The sequence below is a fragment of the Malassezia restricta genome, chromosome VI, assembly GCF_003290485.1.
Source record: "Malassezia restricta chromosome VI, complete sequence".
Taxonomy (NCBI): Eukaryota; Fungi; Basidiomycota; class Malasseziomycetes; order Malasseziales; family Malasseziaceae; genus Malassezia; species Malassezia restricta.
In genome coordinates this window covers 375,557-394,948 of record NC_040198.1, presented here as the reverse complement: position 1 = coordinate 394,948, position 19,392 = coordinate 375,557, and the positions used below count along the sequence as shown (strand labels likewise).

At 54.4% G+C, this 19,392-nt stretch overlaps 10 protein-coding genes across 10 annotated transcripts; 4 read left to right on the top strand and 6 right to left on the bottom strand.

The window, feature by feature from the left end:
* Positions 1–122: 122 nt before the first annotated feature.
* MRET_3588 (collagen) lies at positions 123–2,444 on the top strand (the record flags this gene model as incomplete). The annotated part of the gene is made up of 1 exon (XM_027630215.1): positions 123–2,444. The coding sequence occupies one exon, from the start codon at positions 123–125 to the stop codon at positions 2,442–2,444; it is 2,322 nt and encodes a 773-aa protein (XP_027485789.1).
* Positions 2,445–2,761: 317 nt separating this feature from the next.
* MRET_3587 (lipid transfer protein) lies at positions 2,762–3,167 on the top strand (the record flags this gene model as incomplete). Its single annotated transcript, XM_027630214.1, has 2 exons — positions 2,762–2,854; positions 2,892–3,167. 2 exons carry the CDS (start codon positions 2,762–2,764, stop codon positions 3,165–3,167), a joined length of 369 nt encoding a protein of 122 aa, XP_027486101.1.
* Positions 3,168–3,292: 125 nt separating this feature from the next.
* MRET_3586 (Pal1 cell morphology protein) lies at positions 3,293–4,676 on the bottom strand (the record flags this gene model as incomplete). Its single annotated transcript, XM_027630213.1, has 2 exons — positions 3,293–4,416; positions 4,448–4,676. The coding sequence occupies 2 exons, from the start codon at positions 4,674–4,676 to the stop codon at positions 3,293–3,295; spliced, it is 1,353 nt and encodes a 450-aa protein (XP_027485901.1).
* A 201-nt stretch (positions 4,677–4,877) lies between these two features.
* On the bottom strand, positions 4,878–6,314 carry MRET_3585 (F-box and WD-40 domain protein 1/11; the record flags this gene model as incomplete). The annotated part of the gene is made up of 1 exon (XM_027630212.1): positions 4,878–6,314. One exon carries the CDS (start codon positions 6,312–6,314, stop codon positions 4,878–4,880), a length of 1,437 nt encoding a protein of 478 aa, XP_027485990.1.
* A 310-nt stretch (positions 6,315–6,624) lies between these two features.
* MRET_3584 (uncharacterized protein) lies at positions 6,625–7,971 on the bottom strand (the record flags this gene model as incomplete). Its single annotated transcript, XM_027630211.1, has 1 exon — positions 6,625–7,971. One exon carries the CDS (start codon positions 7,969–7,971, stop codon positions 6,625–6,627), a length of 1,347 nt encoding a protein of 448 aa, XP_027485991.1.
* A 306-nt stretch (positions 7,972–8,277) lies between these two features.
* Positions 8,278–9,513, bottom strand: MRET_3583 (uncharacterized protein; the record flags this gene model as incomplete). Its single annotated transcript, XM_027630210.1, has 1 exon — positions 8,278–9,513. The coding sequence occupies one exon, from the start codon at positions 9,511–9,513 to the stop codon at positions 8,278–8,280; it is 1,236 nt and encodes a 411-aa protein (XP_027485994.1).
* Positions 9,514–9,536: 23 nt separating this feature from the next.
* Positions 9,537–10,755, top strand: MRET_3582 (mRNA m6A methyltransferase; the record flags this gene model as incomplete). Its single annotated transcript, XM_027630209.1, has 2 exons — positions 9,537–9,692; positions 9,721–10,755. 2 exons carry the CDS (start codon positions 9,537–9,539, stop codon positions 10,753–10,755), a joined length of 1,191 nt encoding a protein of 396 aa, XP_027485995.1.
* A 35-nt stretch (positions 10,756–10,790) lies between these two features.
* On the top strand, positions 10,791–11,255 carry MRET_3581 (uncharacterized protein; the record flags this gene model as incomplete). The annotated part of the gene is made up of 2 exons (XM_027630208.1): positions 10,791–10,981; positions 11,009–11,255. The coding sequence occupies 2 exons, from the start codon at positions 10,791–10,793 to the stop codon at positions 11,253–11,255; spliced, it is 438 nt and encodes a 145-aa protein (XP_027485992.1).
* MRET_3580 (putative methyltransferase) lies at positions 11,231–12,382 on the bottom strand (the record flags this gene model as incomplete). The annotated part of the gene is made up of 1 exon (XM_027630207.1): positions 11,231–12,382. The coding sequence occupies one exon, from the start codon at positions 12,380–12,382 to the stop codon at positions 11,231–11,233; it is 1,152 nt and encodes a 383-aa protein (XP_027485993.1).
* A 26-nt stretch (positions 12,383–12,408) lies between these two features.
* MRET_3579 (negative regulation of cAMP metabolic process) lies at positions 12,409–19,263 on the bottom strand (the record flags this gene model as incomplete). The annotated part of the gene is made up of 1 exon (XM_027630206.1): positions 12,409–19,263. One exon carries the CDS (start codon positions 19,261–19,263, stop codon positions 12,409–12,411), a length of 6,855 nt encoding a protein of 2,284 aa, XP_027485905.1.
* Between the last annotated feature and the right edge of the window lie 129 nt (positions 19,264–19,392).

Here is a 19,392-nt window from a genome sequence, read left to right as displayed (position 1 = left end):
AACTCCACGACCCAGCATAAGTTGTGCATCGCGAAACAGATGCGGGTGTCATCTTTCTCCTTACCGCATTGACGCATACACGCCTGACAACTTTTGCAAGCTCAGCCGAAGGATAAGGTACGATGAGCGCCGTGCCTCTTAATCCGTACTTGGGTATTAGCTTCCCATGGGAAAAGACAGAAGATGTTACCATCATGGGAGGACACGCTCATTTTTTGCAAAGTAGCATGACTGAATTTGAGTCAGAGAATGATGAAAGTGAAGGACACGGTAGCGGAATGTATGGTGAACTGGCTGCTTCTCGATCCTCCGGTACATTTTCCGCACCGCTGAGCCGGTCAGTGGGGCCATCGAGTACTGTGGGAAGTATGCAAGAATATTCCCCGCTCCCTGAAGAGACTCATTTCGCTTCGCAGCCTGTACAGCAGCAAGACATCAATCTTGTTCAGCCGACCCAGCAGCATGCGCAGCCCACAGAAGATTTATCTGAGTGGACTCACGACACGATTCAGCCGACAGAAAATGCTACTAAGGAAACGCTACCTGTCGAAAATGCGTCATCTGCAGAAGCGGCTTATCCTGATCAAGCATCATCTATCGAAAAAAATGAGGCCACTCAATCGACGGAGAAAACTACAGCCCAGAAAGCATTTGTAGAGCACGCTCCCACGGACAGGGCCCCCACCGAGGCGTCATTTCCGCAAGAGACCACTATGGGCTTCGACGACTTTGAGCGTGCTTTACTTCGTGAACATATGGAGCCACAATCTTCCTTGCGCGCCACGAAAGTGACTAGGATCACGAGCAATACACCTGCCTTAGAGGGAGAACGTCGCTCCACGGAGCAGCCAGCGCACGCTCTAGATGGGCAGCAAGGCGAAACTATGAGCGATGATCCAGCTTCAAATATGTCGAAAGAGTCAACACATAATCATAAGCAGGATGGACAGGCTGCCAACTGCTTCGGAGAAGAAACTGCTCATGGCGCGACCGAGCAAGTGCCGGTGAATGTACAGGACGAATCTAAGAGTGTGTACAGCCCTGGTGCAAGAAGCCCTGAGGGTGAAAACTTCGAAAAGTCATCCTCGCCCGTTGATTTTTCATGTGTGCCTGAGATGCGCACTACCCATCACAGCATGTATTCGTTCAACCCGCATGAAAAGACGGCGCTGGAGAACTCAAATCAAATGTCTAAAGAGCTTGATGCCGATAAAGCCCAGATCGAAAATTCTTATGATGGCCTTGGGATCTCTGGCACAAGTCATGTCGGTACCCAACCAGAGCACGAGCAAGCAAAGCCCGTATCGCATCCTGCTGGTATTGAGGAGACCCCACCCATCAGACCCAAGGCTCAACGCACAACTGCTCCCCAAATGCCGGCCACCTCAGCCATCCCGCAACATGCTTCAACTGAAGATATGAATCGCACGCTTAAAAACAAGGCAAGCCGGTTCTTCAAGTCTGTCTGGTCTGGCAACAAGTCCAAGCGCCTCTTGGACACGCCAAAGTCGGAACCTATCCATGATCCCTCGAACAAGCAGCGTTGGAATATTCGCGACCGCTTGCGTCCTCGTAATGTGCGAGGCCATGCGTGCTCGACAACCGAAACAGACATGACATCATCGCACTTTGACTCTGGGGAGAGACCCACGGCACCTATGCGCCGCATGAACCGCGATGTACCAAGTGCGTACTACTCCCCAGCAGTTTCTTCGCACCCAACGCCTGGTCGCCATTCCCAATCGCAGAGTCAATCGCCGCTGAAAGAGACGCAAGACAGCAAAACGCCTCTGGGCTTTCTCTTTAAGAAGCGTGCCTCGGATGTGGATCCTGTTCGCCCCTCGCTCTCACACAAGGCCTCCAACGGTATACTACCTATGCGTAGAGTAAACGAAGAGCCCACGCCTGTTGAGACAGAGATAAGGCGCAACGAGTCTATGATGCGCTCACGGCGCCGAACCCACAGCATCAGCAATATGACGCCAGTGCGTGAAAACATGCAAGAGCGAAACGAAAAAGGTTTCAATAATCAATCCGGTTTGTCGCCTGTCACGCATACCAATGAACCCGGACAGCACACTATGCCTCACTCTACAGCAGATGATGCACAGATACACGAAGCCAATCATGATGCTGCTACGTTGGAGCCAGTCGTAAACCCTTCCAGTGAGGCACCAGTCACAGAATCAGTGCCAGCACAGCAATCACCTGCATCGCGAACTGATGAGGAGAAATTGATGCAGAATCACAACACGGTCAATTCCATTGTGGATGCTCCTTCCTCCTTGCCTCCTCTATCTGCGGAAGAAAAGCGTCTATCTTTAGGCCTAGATGAGGACTCTTGGGCCCTAGACTTGAACTTCGACACACAATTGAACACAAGCTCTGCGGCTACTTCAAGTCCCATCTCGGTACAGAACAATCCCTTCCTTGCGCAGCCTTAGCGGTCGAGTGCCTTACCCGTCCTCCCTACAGATCCTTACGTAGTTCAATAAATCCAGTGCTCCTCGACAAGCATATTAACTCAGCATGCTGCATTACCCCAACACTGCTCGCATATAGTTCTCCACATCCATGCCTGACCGGTTCGGGCGAAAGCCTTTTCTAAGCGTATCCGGGCCAGGTCCGCAGCTGTGGTAACAGAGAATATCCTTTGATTGGGCAGATTCACCCCGGATTAGCTGTGCGAGCAGAGCTGGTTCGAGTTGCTACAGCCGACACTTTCAATACCTCTTTTCCCGACCATCAGTTACGTTGCATTATGAGTGACTTCAAATCAACCGCTATCTTCAAGCAGATTCAGGAAGGCCTTGCCGGTTTCCCAGAAAACGAAAGGAAGAATCTTCAGAAGAAAGTATGTTGATATGCCTTGTTGTCACGCTAACATACAGACCAACGCTGTCTTTGAGTTTCACGTGAAGAACGCTGGCGGCAAGGAACTTGTCCAGACTATCGACCTGAAAAAGGATGCCACTGTCTACGAGGGACCTGCTAAAGGCAAGGCTGACTGCATTATCAACCTGGGTGATGACACATTCGCCGACCTGGCTGACGGCAAGCTCAACGGCCAGAAGGCTTTCATGTCGGGTAAGCTCAAGGTGAAGGGCAACATTATGCTTGCTACTAAGCTTGACGCTGTGCTCAAGGCGCAGAAGTCTAAAGCATAAATCGGTTCGCTCTGGCTCCTAGACGTTGTGTTCTTAGTAGATGAACTATTTGCTCGCATGAAAGAATGCTATTAGCAATCATTGATGCACTGTGAAATTGCGGCGAATCGCATATGTAGATTAGTCTATGGCGAGCGCCGAGATCTTGAGCGGCCGATAGATGCTAAGCGACGTAGTCCACGACGTAGGGGATCCGAACCTGCGGGCCCTGTGGGAGCGCGGTTGGCCTTCCCAGCTTCGGCATTCAAAAGCGATTGGTCATTCGTCTGCGCCATACTAGACGGTTCGTCCGACAAGCCAGTCTGCTTAGGAGGCGGCTCAGGTGCTTCTGTATAATGTCGTCGCGACGAGCGCGTGTATGCTGAGCCGTACACATAGGCAGGTTCATCCATGTAGCTCGACTGAGCTATGCCTGTGGCTACATTTGAAGTATCGCCTTTCATATTGAGGGAAGATGCATCATGGTACCTGCCGGCTTCAATTTGGTTGTACAGAGCAGTAGTGGTGGGTGCAGGGTTTGATGCACCGCTTATGGGTGGTGCTAGGCCCTGGTTCATCAAGGAGTCAGGTTGTCCCAATGTAGCAGGCTGTAATTGCTGTGTTGGCACATGTGATGCTACCTGGGCTGGCGGTTCTTGACGCAATGGCTCAGGTTCGGCATGATGGCGGCGAAAACGAGAGGCGAGGCTTTTGGAGCGCGACATGGAGCGACTTCTGAATAAGGATGGTCTTCGACCTTCCCGGTAGTTATATTTGGTTGTTTCTGGCTCAACCTGCGAAGCAGAAGTTTGAGACACCGACTCATACGCCGGCACGCGTGGCTCTGACCGACGGCCACCACGAAGAATGGCCTCCATGTCCCCGAATTGATTCTCTGCTTTTGTGCCACCAGTAGGGTTTTTTGATCGACTGGCATTATGTGCGGACGTTATAGGATTAGAAAACTCCTGCCACGGTTCTGTGGCCACACCAAAATATTCACTGTTAGGATTGTCAGCATCTGTGGGACCGTCGTAACCCATGCCCTGCGGTACAGCATATGGGTCACGCGATTCATAGTCTTCCTGGCCATTCGGTAGATCAGCCGGGGTCTCATGCATTTGTCCTTCTTCGCGCATCCTATGATGTTCAAGCAGGGCATTCGTGATAGGATCTTCAGAACGATCAAAGGCGTTGATAGGAGCCTTCCGGTTATTCCCCCGGTTGAATTGTGGTGAACAAGCGTCATACGGAGAATCGTGGTGAAACACTGGTGAAAAAAATAAGCATAGAATACGTACGAGAGCCGCCTGTTAGACCCGAAATATCGAGTTGATCAATTACGTCGAGACGCGAGTTATCAGCAGAGCTAGGTCCCTCCTGAATAATTTGAGGGTCAACGAATTGCGACAAGCGCACGTCTTGCTGCTTCCTAAAAAAGCCTAATTTTGGCCAGAGTCCCTGGCCACTCTTTTGTGCCGTAGCAGGCGAGATGGATGGATCATTGCCTGCCCACCTTGCACCCGACATATTTGTTTGTGCCAGTACCTGTTTGACAATTGGTGGATATGACGGTAAGCGAGAATGGGCTCGATGGCAGACAATACCTAGTACCCGATTAAGCCAATCAAATTATAGCAAGCACAGTTGCACGGGCACAGCTGAGAGGCACTCGTAACAAATGACAGGCCTGACTAGGCGGGGAAGCAAGTGTGAATAAAGAAGACTATTTCATGCGTATACATGCGCGTCAAGCTCTGGGCTGCCAAAATTCATCATCCACAATGTGTGGTTTTCACAAGCGACAATGATGTGAGATACATCTAGCGCTACATCAAACACACGCGTATGGGGTACGCGTAGCTCAAACAATAGGCGCGGGGTAGGTATGGGGGTAGTTGGATGGGTATCATGAATGTGGGCCAAGGTAGGCGACATATCCCACACACGAGCCATGCCGTCCCAACCGCCACTCACAAGTAATTCACGGCGTTGATCATAGCATAAGGAACGCACTAGCTGCTCGTGTGCGAAAAATTTTAAGAGGCATGCATTGTCACTGACTCGCCACAAGCGAATGCAAGAATCACTGCTGCCGGTAAAACCAATCGAGTCATGTAGCTGAATGGATGCAATTCCACGTCGGACACCTTCCCAATTCTGTATAATTGCACCAGTAGCCACATCCCAAACGAATGCGGTGCCGTTGCTTGCGGCACTCGCGACACGTCCACGATCCAGGCTGCATGCATTCACACATGCACCATGCGAATAAAATGTGTGTACGAGTTGGCCATCCATACGGCGCCAAACGCGCACAGTCGCATCTCGACTGCCAGTGACGATCCACGTATCGTCAAAGCATACAGAGAGTACGCCTCCGTTATGACCGCGCAACGCCCTCGTCATATGGAAAACAGGTCCATCAGAGAAATTGGAGCATTCCCACAAACAAGCCGTATTATCCGAGCTTCCAGTTAAAAGAACTCCATCACGGTAGGACATGCTCAGCACACTACCCTGATGCCCGTGGAGAGAAGCCAAACAGCGGCCTGTCTCACTGTCCCAAATACAAACATTATTGTCACGGGAACCAGAAAACACGTAGACATGCGGTGAAGTAGCTGTTGGTGAAGAAATACAGGCGCAGTATACGCTGTTCGTATGTCCTTCTAATGGAACTTTGCTAGGCTGAAACGGTATAGCAATGCTGTCTCCGCGTGGTTTCGTCTTGAGAGTATACCAACGTCGATCAAGCTCAAGTCGATTCATGTACACTGACTTCCAGTCCACAAAAGGCAATGTTGGGTCTTTGTAGGGTATATGGGGCAATCGAGGAAGGAGATCAGTGCATATATGCCATTTTTCTTTACGCTCGAACAGGAGACGCCACAGAATGGCATCGGATACAATTTGGTTCCATGCATGCGATACCAGTGATGCATTCAACACTCCCCTCAGCGGAAGCTGAGATAGTATGTACCGCGCTATGTCCAGCGGCAATGAAGTGAGAATGTCACAGCAATGACCAAGTGGCTTGTAGCGCATCAGCTCATCCGAATGCAGCTCATCATGCGCGTCTATAGTCGAAATTGGAGAAGGAAAGAGCATGGGTAAATCGGGTGGTATTGTTCTACGCCATGATGATGGACAGAACGGAGCCAGCATTCGTGACTAGAACACATCAAAGCGTGCGACTGACCAATGCCCTGTCTATCTCGATGATCGGGTTCAAGTTCTTGATCATCACGTGTAAACAGTTCATGTTCCTAGCTAGGGTCTCTACAAAGGGCCAAGGGGAAGCACAAGGAAAAAGACAGACACAAATATTTGCTTAGTAAGGAGTGTTGAGAAGCATGGGCGATACAAGAGATGGAGCAATTGACAAGGTGCGCGAGAAGAACAACCGGGACTATTGTGCGGGCGTGGCGTATGCGCCCTTATAAGTATTCCGGGATAAAGATGGGTCAGCATTCTGTTAATACGGGGATTTGTACGAGTCCCATGCAGTGTAAGGGGTAGAGTATTTGTATTCTTCACGCAGCGGATATGATGCGTAGTTCTGGTGATAGGTGGCGTTATCGCCGTAATCATAGGCCGGCATTGCATGCGAGGCATAGCCATCTGCGTACGACCCGTCCGTGTAAGGATACGAGGTCTGGTAATTTGATGCGTATTGTGCAGCAGTCGAGGGAGGTTGGTAGGCGGTATTGCTATACCGCTTTGACGGCGCAGCATGAGAGCTCGCGCGGGACTTTGTACCATTCTTACCGCGTTGGCTGTGGCGACGGTGGTCACCCGCGCTGACACTGTCAACACGATGCACGCTAGCCCCACTATTCTTGTGCCTGAGAGAAGTTGAATTGGGTGCGATTCCAGCATTGTAATAATACTCGGGCATCGAAGCATAGTTATTCGAAACATCTGGAAGCGGTGCATACCCATTGGGAGTACGATATGATGATCCAAATGGCTGCGTTACAGCAGGCGAAACCGTATATGCATCGAATGGAGACACTTCATTCGGTGGACCACTCGATTGATAATGAGTAGTATAGGGCAGGGCGTTTGAGTAGCCAGCCTGGGTGTCCCAATGCTTGCCGTAGCCATACGGTAAATCATAGTCCGTGGTGTAGCCCATGCCCACATTCGAAGAGCCTGCATAGGCGTTTTGATAATAAGCGCCTCCTGCTTGAAAGCTGTTGCCAGGATGCGTCGTCGTAATAGGAGGCTGTGGTAGGGCGCGCGGCCTATGTTTCCTCCGAGATTGCCCAGTTGAATCGCTTACCGCAGCTGGTTGAAGGTCCATCGTTGCGCCTGCCTGAGGCACTCCAGGCTGCATATATCGCGACGTAGTCGCTACCTGGTTCACAGGCTCGCCCCCCTCGAAAGGATCGCTCGCGCTCAGGTTCTGAGAAGAGACGGCGGCAGGCGGCATCTGGTGCAGCAAATTTACCGTAGACTTGGACATATCTGCCTGTGATGATCGCACTTGCTGGCCATGCCTCCTTGCACGTTGCCCAAGAAGGGCGCCATGAGAAGGATGGAAGGCCTCAAGCCGAGGGGGATTCGTGAATTTGAGTATCAGACCAAGAACGACTGCCACGACGAAAATAGATCCGCATGCAGCCACGAACGCAATGGAGGCTGAAATGAACGGTTGCTCAACTTCCTGCAGAGTGTCGCGAGTGTCGTCAATATCATTTTCGTCTTCAGGGGGGTCCTGTGCTGCCGCGAATGTCGCCCAAAACAGCATACACATGCAAGCCGTAAACAGCACTTGCCGTGAGAAAATGAGACGGCGTGGGAATGTAATATGATTCATGGTGTGAAAACAGGCCCTTTTAGCAGGACGGCGTCTACTATTCCCAGACGTACGCAACCTACGTACGACCAAAGAACAAACGCCGTTGACGGTACGTAGAATAGAATCTGACACGCGAATGCCATATGCCAGGCGCGCTTGCTTATTCATTCGCTTTTCCCATGAAAAGCCAATCGTTGTGACGAACCGGACTAGGTCCATATGCTTATCAAACACGGGGCCGCACCCGACACATAGCTTCCTAGCTTTTTCAAAGGGCAAGGGACTTGGGTGGTCCAAACAGCCAGCTCATGCATCTATAGCGTTCTACAAGTAGGTAACTTGTGTAGCCATTCGAAACGTTTCCCATAGTCGCTGCGACCAAGAAGCACCATTTGGTGTCGTCAAAAGTCCTCGTTTTTTCGAAAGGAAGGCCAGCAAGACGGTAGCCAGAAGCACGATGACGGACACGACGCTTTGCCGAGTTAGAGATGACGATAAAATGCGGAGCAAATATGAAGCATTAACAGGCCGAGGTCTTGAAAGTTCTGAGGATGACTCAGATAGGGATCGCCGTTGCAAATAGGACCGGAGATGGGAGCGTTTCATGGCATGCGTGTCGCCTTGCTCCATGAGTTCCGACGTAGGGGTGGACGTATTTTTCTTTTCTCGACCATGGATGCTAGACGTTCGTTGAAGCTTCGCTGAGGCTATTGGTTCATCTTTTATCGCGACGGCATCTTGGTCCTGAAACGTGGGGGTATCTTTGGCCTTGGTAGACGACCGTCGGGCCATTTCATCGGCATACTGCTGCTGGGCATGGCGAAGCACATCAGATTCTCGTAGAACGCGCAAGTCCAGCTCTTTATGTAATTTTTCGAGATCATTAAGAGCGGCTGTTTTGGATCGTGTAGGCAAAACGCAGTCCTGGATAACATGACGAGCGTGGTCCCATTCGCCCAGATGCGTGCCTAACACCTGGAGTACATAGAGTCGAAGGATTTTTTCATACGTGTTCAGATCAAAATGATGTTCGTCTTGGTGCAGGGTAGCAGCAAAAAAACATTCACATGTTTGGCGCGCACAAGACGACGGGGTCCCTTTCCGCTGCGTCGTGTCAGCGTATGTATCCATCCGCAAAGCCATGAGAATCGCAGATGAAATCAAAGGAGCGGGGAGACGAAGAATCATAGTACAAATGTCGTCAGACGTTTCAAGTGTCGAAGGACAAGCGTCAGGGATGGGCAAATGAGACATGGTGTACAAACACTCGTACCACAGGGTCGCGTACAAGTGACTGGGTGGCATAGAAAAAAGCTTGATGATAGATGTTTCGCGACTGAGTGCATCCAGCACTCGTGTGCGTTCCGAGGTGCTCACATAGACACTGTGCACCACTGTGAAGCGCAAGACAAGCAGCTGTTCCAGCCATGCGTCTGAGCCGGGGATTGAGTAATGCATGCTCATACCCTTTTGAATTTCAAGAAGACATTGAGCATAGTTCTTCTGGAGGAAGGCCCGCGTTGCATCAGCGCAGATCTGACGCAAGCTCGAGTCGCTCATGGACAGGCACCGTCAGGGAGAGAATGGGGCCCACGAATGTGTTACCTCCACCACCGATCTGGTGCCTAGCTCTGAGGCTGCATGGCATGGACGGGGACACCAATGCGCGTGCAGCGGCAGAGATAGCGCAAAGGTACTTGTCGCACCCGACAGGGAAGCAGCGGTTGCTTATGCGAATGGTATGTGAATTTATGTTGATACCATCAGTTTCAAAGTACGGATAACCGATTCCAGCCATTGTGTCAGCATATCACGCGGTACGACTGCAGCCAAGCGCGCTCTGGTCTTGGGCTGCATGGATGTTGTGACAGACTGCATTTTAAGCCCACAATTTACCCGCATACAAACGTTGCATTGGGCCACTGTGGATACCTGAGCTCGTGTCACCGAAAAAGTACGTGCAAGTATTTGCATTATGAACTTGACACGTCGCCGCCACATGAGCCGTTCGTGTGGCGATGTGCAGGCCCAGAATCATATGCGTCTGACTCTGAATATGCACGTTATGCTGCATGCCTGGAACCAACGCGTCAACTTGAACGTTTTGGACTGGATGCTTGGCTACGCAAGATGCATTGGGATGGTGTGCCCACATTGTCGCAAGAGGCACAATGGATTGACTGCGATGTGCGTACGTTTGATTTGTCTTCACTAGGCAAGTTTGACGTGATCTTGATCGATCCGCCGTGGGATATTCACATGTCGCTGCCCTACGGCACGCTCTCTGATGAGGACATGTACGCTCTTGACATTCCTGTGCTGCAAGACGAGGGCCTCTTGTTCCTGTGGGTCACAGGGCGAGCTATGGAGCTGGGTCGGTTTCTGCTTAAGCGCTGGGGCTATGTTCGTGTGGACGAGCTCATATGGATCAAGACGAACCAAATGGACCGGCTCGTGCGCACCGGACGAACGGGCCACTGGCTGAATCACTCGAAAGAGCACTGCCTCGTGGCTATGCGTGAGCCTAAGAAGGGTGCACAGGCACCGCCACCTTGTCTATGGACGCATGCTGGACTCAACACCAATGTCATGGTGTCACAAACGCGTGAGACGTCGCGCAAGCCCGACGAGCTCTATACTATGATTGAGCGCATCTGCCCTGGTGGTAGAAAGCTAGAATTGTTTGGCCGACTGCACAATGTGCGCCCCGGATGGCTTACGTTGGGCAATCAGTTGAAAAGCACGCAAGTGAGGGAGCCGATGCTGCGTCGTGTCATGCAGCCGCCTGTAGAGAATGTTTAGCTAAGCACCAAAAATCGACTCCCTTGTTTTGTACCATGGACGTCCTTCGTGCATGGTGCGGTTGCTGCCTGGGCACGGGCAGAAAAGAGGCGCCGAGCCGTGAGGCAAGCGAGTGTGCGCCGCTCCTGCAACAGGCTGAGTCGGCACCGGGTGGGCCTGTGACTCGGCATCATCCCTGCCTATTTCCCGAACCAGTGGTGGAACGAATTTTGCAGCGCCTTCGAACGTATGTACACAGTATGACTTATGACAGTGACCTATTGGATGTTGATACGAATGCACCTAAACATGGGAATACGCCTGGCAGCAGCCATGTCGAGTCGTCCTCGGATGCCCCCATCACCATCCCTACCCAGGGGATTCATGTACATCACATGAAGCTGCACGCTGCTGGTGCGTCAGACGACTCGTCGTCAGCGGATGTTCCCAACGACCAGGTAGACGATGCAGCGATTCAGGGTTCGCAGCAGCGGCTTCAGGCGTGGAAGGGCGAGTCGTGACGCCACTCGATGACAAAGTGCTGGCAGGAAATTGGGTTGCCTTTTCGTGCTCGGGGGCTCTGTGAAGACAGGCAAGGTGGTCCGAAATCATCGTGGCCCTGAATAACGTGGGTCTGAGCGATGCGAAACGGGCTAGACTCTGAAAAGACGGCGTGCACACTCGCTAGTTCAGCGAGATGCGTGCGTCGTACAGGCACAAGCATGTGCAGTTGGGGGCTTGGATACGCTGCTGTGGGGCGTACAAGATGCCGCTCGGCCACGGCATGGATCCACAGTGCGTGCTGCGGATCATAGATACAGTCCGCGGCGACGAGGACGTCAAACTGTTCGTGTCGGTCGACGCCGCCATATTGCGCAGGCGATGTATCCCTATCATGTGGTAGTGTTTCCTGTGCCCATGTATCATAGCACCTGGATGTTGTTTGCATGTCTCGATACACCGTTTCCCAGTCGAGGTGTCGGACGTCCGCGCGACCGTGACTTGCCTCAGCGTTCCTGCGCAGGTTGGCAAGCACTGTCGCATCGTAGTCAGTGAGTGTGATGTGAGCATCAGCACGCTGCGCTCCGAGCCACTGCGCCAGACCTAGACCCACGAGGCCTGTGCCCGCGCCGAGCTCCAAGACACGCCGAGGCAGCATGTGCTTGCCGGCGCTCGCGTACTGCTGGATCAGCCGGCGTGTCAGGTACGGCGCTGCGCCCCATGTGCGTACGCCTAGTGCATCTCCCACAAATGCGCCATCGCAGATGCTCACACTCGCTACCGCCTCGTCCGAATGTCGTGGCGCGTGTGGTGTGAGAAAAAAATAGTAGGTGCACCATCGCTCGCCGCATGCTGCCTGGCCCGCGAGATGCACAAGCACGGAGGCGGCCTCATCCACGAGATCAGCGGCCTTGGCATGCGTGCATCCATACTGCACGAGGCGATGGAGCCATGTGCGCACGTAGTGTGCCTCGAACGCGTCATCTGTCTCCTCATCCTCGTCGGCGTGCTCGCCTTCCCACACCCACATCTCGCGCGGCACGCCGATGGCGTACACGGCGCGGAGTTGAGCGAGCGCCTGGGCCAGCTCCTGCTCGCTGGCATCGCTCACCCGGGCGGGCAGAAAGCGAGACGGAATGAGGGACATGAAATGCGTGGAGAACTATACAATGACTATGCCCATTGCTCGACAAGGTGTTGCAGCCAAGAGCGACACTCCGCGGCGTATGGACCCGATCCCGTATCGAACTTGAGGCCGGAGAACCCGAGCTGCGAAAGGGGTGATACATTGTTCTCCGGCAGGATGGGCTCGTCAGATTTTCGCAGGGCATGCGCCTGTCCGTCGCTTAGGAGGGGCAGCATGAGATGCAGCTGAGAATCAGAGGCGCGCGGCAAAAAGGAGCGCGCAAGTGCGGCGCTCAGGATCTTACTCGAGGCCATCTGGTCGTCGTCTGTCAAAGGAAAGTATTGCGGGGGCAGTTGCGACGCGTCGGTGGTACTGGGGTCAAATAGGAAGAGGAGGAGCGACAGGCCAGATACACGCCTGTTGTCGCCTGTGGTGGCATCACACGGTACTAGTGCATTAAGACGCTCGATCAACGAGCGAGTCAGTTCTTGGATCGAAGGATGCCCATCCCAAAGAGGCCGTCGGAGAAGGGACGCACATGCGAACGAAAAGTCACGCTCAAACGACACGCCCAGCGCCTCATCCAAGGCCGTCGCGTCGGCGGCAAATCGTCGGCGTGCCTCCATAATGGCCGCAAACGCATGCGAATCGAGTGCGTCCAGTGCCGCCGAGCAAAGTCGCAGGCCACCGCTGTGCACGCCCACGGCGATTAGAATCATGCCAGCCCAAAAGAGCGTAGGGGCCTGAGCCGGCAAAAACACGCGGGACAAGCACATCGCAGCCGCATCCACCGTCATGGGCGCGTGTGGGAACGACTCAAGAAGCACGAGTCCGAGGCGATGCATGATCGACTGCGACGCATTGCAAAGATGTCCAAGCACCTGCAGCGCTCGCGACTGCATAAGGCTGCCGCGCGACAGGGCGATGTGTTGGATCTGGTTCTCAATAGCCAATGTCCACTGGGCGCATTGCTCCGCATCGGCCGCGAGCGTCAACACGGCCTTGTTGACGAGCTCGACGAGCGACGAGATAGACAGTGTGGACTTGAGCTTTTCGCCCGCTAGAGACGCCAGCTCCGGCGCCGGCCACATCACAAGGGTATGAACGAACGACATGGACGAGGCCACGTGGAACGATGGGAGCGGGTCCTGGTGGAATAGGAGCAAAATGCACATGACCTCGGGCACATGCGCTCGGAGCGGTGTATCTGGCACGAGACACTGGACAGCGAGCAGCGCGACTAGGGCATGGACTTGGTGCAGCAGGCCCGGTCTGCGAGGTGAGCAGAACGTCTCGTGTAGACGCGACAAGATGATGTGGAGCAGGTGAGGAACGGCCGCCGTCATAATCGCATCTTGCATCGCATTCATGACCGGCGACATGCACATGGGCGTCAAGTCTATGCACACGTCCAAAAACAGCTCATGCGCAGCGGATGGCAGCGTGGGCAAAAGATCGAGCGCCGGCAAGATGGCCGTGCGCAGCTCAGGATGCGTCATCCACAGCACGAGACCGAGATGCAGGATCTGAGGTAGCTGTTCGTGCGGCACAGACATAAGCAGCTGCTCAGCACGCGTGAATAACACGTGCTGTCGGCCCAGACACGCCGTGATGCCGAGCGCCGTGCGCAATGCCATCGCACGTAGCGGCACAGGAATATCGATCGACGGTAGGTTCGGGGGAATGAACATCGGCTGGATGCCTTGGTGAAAGACACCCGCAGCTCGAAGCAGCGTATCCGCCGCGAAACGCATCGTCACATCAGTCGACGTGCGGTAAAAGAGACCCATGCCCACAAACACAGCACGGATGCTGGAGCGTGGGACAGGGGCGTACAGTCCACGAGCATAGTCACCGTTCGACATGCGCAGGCTGTACAATTTGTGCTCGAGGTCATCGCAGTGTCTTGTATTCAAAAACAGCACATCAGGGCATGAATACCGATGAATGCATAGGCGCGAGACGTGATCGGACATGACGATCATGTCCGAGAGAGGAATGATGTCGCAAGACCGCGGTGGCTTCAGGGGGCCGTCTTGATGCGCCAAGGGCTTGCTGCGGATCAACATGTAGTCGTTGAGAAGAACGAGCGTAGCAGAGACCGGCGCGCAGAACCCGTCGTCACAGCTCACGTCCGTCAATACGTACGAAGGCTTGGCGAAAAATAGGCGCGTTGACGCTGGCGCCAGCGAGAGCTGAACGTCCTTGGTCTGTGCATGGAGCTCTTCCGCCGACGTCACCCACTCGAGCTTGAGAGGGGGGCCACCGTCCATGTGGCGCCGCGCAATGTAACCGTTTTCGTACGGCTCCTCTGTGACCATCCAGCCATGCCGAAGCAGCGCCAGACCGCCATTCACGATGACAACAGAGTGCAGAAAGCCAAAGGCCTTGGCAGGGAGAATAGCCGACACGAACGCCGTGTACTGGTTCTGGACAAGCATTCGCTCCGTGGAGCCCGTCATATCAAGGATGAGGATCCATGGGCGAGTGAACTTGGACGCCACACTGCAGATATAGTACGACAGGGTCGTAAAGTCGCCGCGGATCAGGTCGAGGCGCGAGTAGAAAAAGCACACCGTCGTGTACTCCTCGCCATGACGAACGACGCATAGGTTCGACAGCGCACGCGTATCGTACGTAGAGTACATGTCCATGAACGACTGGAACACGGCGTCACGAGACTCGCCACAGAGCGCCGTAGCAAAGCGCTCCTGCAGCGATGGATGTGTCGGTAGAACCTGGAGCAGCGTCGACGCATTCGCATCACCCTTCGATGCGAGCTGTTGCATGTGTTTGCGCAGCTCGCGACAGATGCGCTGCGGTATATGCTCGGATGGCATGCTGATGTTGCTGTTTTGTACATCATACTGCACAGTTTCTTCTAGAGTGCGGCGCAGAGTCATATTGCGCTGCGTCATGACGTCGTTGAGCATCGTGAGCCTTGACTCGCGATGCGCTGGAAATCCGCCCTGTGGAAGCGCCACGAGGACCTTATTGAGAAAGACCAAGGCGCGACGCGCTGCCTCACTCTGCGGCGGCTCCACGGCCACAGATTCTGGGGCAGCAATCGCCGGGCCCAGCAGGCGCAAGCACAAGAATGTGCCGAGCGAGAACGACGCCGTTTCATCGCCGAAGCGACGGGCAATGGCCTGATACAGACGCGTGCTGACCCAATGCATCTCGGTAGGAAATGCGCGAGCGAATTCCTCCAGCTTCTCACCCAGCAGCGTAATGAGTTGGATCTCACCCATGTGCTGTGCACGCAGACGCTCCTCGGACAGATCTGTCGTGTTCGTCCAATCAAATCCTTCAAGAGGCGACTGCGACACGGCTGTCACGAGACTCTGTACGATAGATTGGATGTGGACATGCGTAAATCGACGCGCATAGGCGGTAAGAAAAATGAGGGCGGCTGAGTTGGTGCGAAGCCACAGCAAATCACCGGTGCTGGCGTCGACCTTGGTCTGCAAGACGCGCTGCAGGACAGTATGCATCTTGTCCGTGGTGCAGGTACCTGACAGAACCTTTTCCATCAGCTGGGCATGATGAATTGTGCCAGTGCAAATCAAATGCGCAATCCAACGGCCCTCATCAAGAAACAAGGCGTCCTGAATTAGCATCTTGGGCGTTTCAGCCACATGTTCTAATGCCTCGTAGTCAGGATGCGAAAACAGACGCGCCATGGCAAGCATGAGCGCCATGCGGGCACTCGGCAGCGGAGACGTTGTGAGCGTCACGGCTTCGTGCGACAAAAAGTCGAGGTTTTGACGTAGCACATGCTCTAATGCCACCACAGCGAGCGACACGTCCTGAGCACCCGCGTCCATGAGCTTGCCGAATGTCGCAGCGCGGATCAGACGATCAACAATACGGGCGGTGCGACGAAAGAGAGCCGCCTCGCGCGATACATCGATACGGAGCACCATCAGAGGTATGTCATCGGTAAGACCCCGGCACATGTGCACAATGCACTCAAGTGCCTTTTGGCGCAGAGATCCATCGCCGATCGTCCATGGCAGGATCCAGTCCACGAGCTGCGCACGCGCACGCACCATTTCAGGTCGCTCGCATGGCGCCAAGACTGCGGTGACTTCGCACACAGTCATGCGCGACGAGATGGTGGTCACGGACATGGCACAGGCCAACAGCATATCGACGATCGCACGCAGTGTCGTGGCATCCACCGAGTCGATTGAAAGGCGTGGGACGCATTCTTTCAGGAGACGGAGCCACAAGGTGTGTGATTCGCTGCGAGGCAGCTCTGTATGGGCGAGAAGGATCATGCGAGGCAAGATGGGAGTCGGCACAGCATCCAAGAGCACAAAGGCAAGGTCACGCAGGTCGGGGTAATGCAGAAGCATGTCAGAGACCATGTGAACGAAGGGTATGTCGTCTTTGATCATGACGCCATGCAGCCCAATGTGGGCTCCCGCTGCGAGAATGTGGACGATGTGTGTCATGTCCGACTTGTTAACACGGTTGGCACGGCTCTTGGGTAGACATGTAAGCCAGAGTCGCAAGAGAGCCGACCATGCCATTTGCGTGAAATGATTGGGAGCAGGCGTATGGCGCAGGACATGGCAGATGGTCGCAAGATCAGGACGGGACTTGACCAAGGTCGGCAGAGGCTCGGGCAGTGGGTACAAGTGACTTAGTAACATGGTGGCATCGAGCGCCGCCTGCACGTTGAGTACGCTAGGCATGAACAAGCCGTACAGCACAGCCGCTGGGCCCACTTTGCGTTCCACAGAGATCTGCAAGCGCAGCAAGCAAGACACGGATGTCTGCAATGCAATAAGCCAGTACAGTTGGTCATTTTCCGAGTTGGCCGTCATGACGTGCTGCACGGCATTGGTCGCGACGTCAATGTCGATGGGTCCCAGCATCTGGAGAATGCATGCCATGTCGGGCGTGGGCGTGCTGGGCTGTTCCAACATGGTGATCGGCACGTACGGAAAGTGAGAGAGCACACCCACATTAGGCTTGTCGCCGCTGAGTCGCATGATCGCAGCGTTCGAGGCGGCGTGTAGGCGCATGCGGGCCATCGGCACATGCAGGAAAGCGAGCACAAGTGAGACACGCGAGTCCTTCTGGAGAAGCGTGTCGAGCTGAGCCGCTGACGGTGCACGTGGCAGCTGCAATTGGTCGAGGGGCTCGTTCGGCAAGAGCGTCAGGACCGACATTGGATCAAGAAGCGCGACGTACAAGATGCCGTGAATGGCCGTCATCGTCATGTCGTCCAGTGCCTTGTCTACACACCAGGCCCTGACGCCATGGCGGATCGAACGTCGCAGCACTGGAGCACACGGTGGATATAACACCGCACGCCACGACCCAATGTCGCGGATGATGAGCAGCAGAAGCGCGTGGACGACCACAAGCACGCCTACGTTCGATGGACGCACATACAAGCACGCATGCACGAGATTCATCGCCTCTTCCATGTTTCCAAGACGCACCTGTGACGCGAGGAGCAGACCACCGAGCCGGGCGTCATTCGCAGTAAATGAGTGTAGGTGTTCCACCAAGCGCGAACATGCTCCGGACGTTATGGCAGCCGGGATAGGCGCACCACCCGTCTCGTTGACGCTGTGCATCATCACGACAGAGAACCACGCCGCGAAACCGAGACGCGAGTGGGAGAGGTGGTGATGCAGGGCATCAGAGAACGCCCACTTTTTGGAGTGCACGTCGCGCCACACGCGCGTCGGAGTATATGGCGTGGGTGACAAGCCAAGCAACGCACCCAGAGTCGGCCACAGCACGATGCGGCGCGAAAGCGAGTCTGCCTGAGCGAAAAGGGTATCAAAGAGCTGGGATGTGACATCAGGCAGGCCATTCGAACACACCATATGCCTTTCGTCATCATGGAAATGCGTCCACATGTGCACGACTCGCCGCAACATGACAGCCGCCGTGGCAAAGTGGGACCGGGGCATCAGGGGCAATTCACGGATCACCTGGCGCAGGAACGCCTCCAGCTGTGGCCAGCGCCAGTGCACACACTCGTACAGGGACACGTTGGTTCGTGCATCGGTCAGACTACCGATGCAGTGCATAGTCGTCTCCCAGTTGGTGGAGCTCGTGTACAGCATCAAGTACGCTAGCTCGCGGTACAGGTACGCGGCGACAGTGTGTTCAGACGCATCCAGGGCATCAGCCGGCGTATGCCACAGGGTCGCCGTGTAGGACACACCAGTCGGCGTGAGTTTGAACGGCGCGCGATATGGAGGAAAGTGCGCGTCAAGCACAAAGTACGCCTCAGGCGACGCACTGGCGGTGTACATGCCGAGATGCGCATCCAGCATGGCGTACAAGCAGTCGTATTCTCGTACGTTGCTGTTAGTATCGCGTGACAAGAATGTGAAGGAGCGCAGCTTGTCATCCTTAAAGCTGCTGGCATGTCCATCTGACTGCTGCGAGATGGACAGTTCTCGATACCCCACGAGTTGCACAAAGTGTTTCGACACCGTCGATACGAACTGACGAGCAGTCGAGTCAGCCATGCGAGGGGGATCCTTCCATGCCCCGAAGGGTGTCGACAATATCTCCTCTGTCTGATACGAGAGCCAATCGTGAAAGACGCACGACGAAATGACGCGGGTCATGCACAGCGCCTGATGCAGGCGCAGCCGAGAATCCATCGTACTCAGCGATACAGGAAGCTCAATGCCCTTTAATCCATTCAGCAGGGCATCCATAACATGGTCTCGATCGTGCTGGAGCGCTTCAAAAAGCACGCTAATAGCAGCGGTGCATGTATTATCGGGAATCCATGGCGGGTGCGACGACGCTACACTTTCGATCACCCGCCTAACGGCCCCTTGGATCGTGCTTTTCCAGTTCCATGACGTTATTTCTTTTGATGGTGCATCGACTGTGTCCGCAGTCGCACGAGACATCGTGGCTCGACCACGCTGGGCGCGGCGTGGGCTGAAGTGGTGGCCGAATATAGAATGTGAAAAAAGGCTTGGCCCTGTGTGTGGGCGTCGATGCGACCCTGGGATTGGGTCTGTCCAAGCCACGCTTAC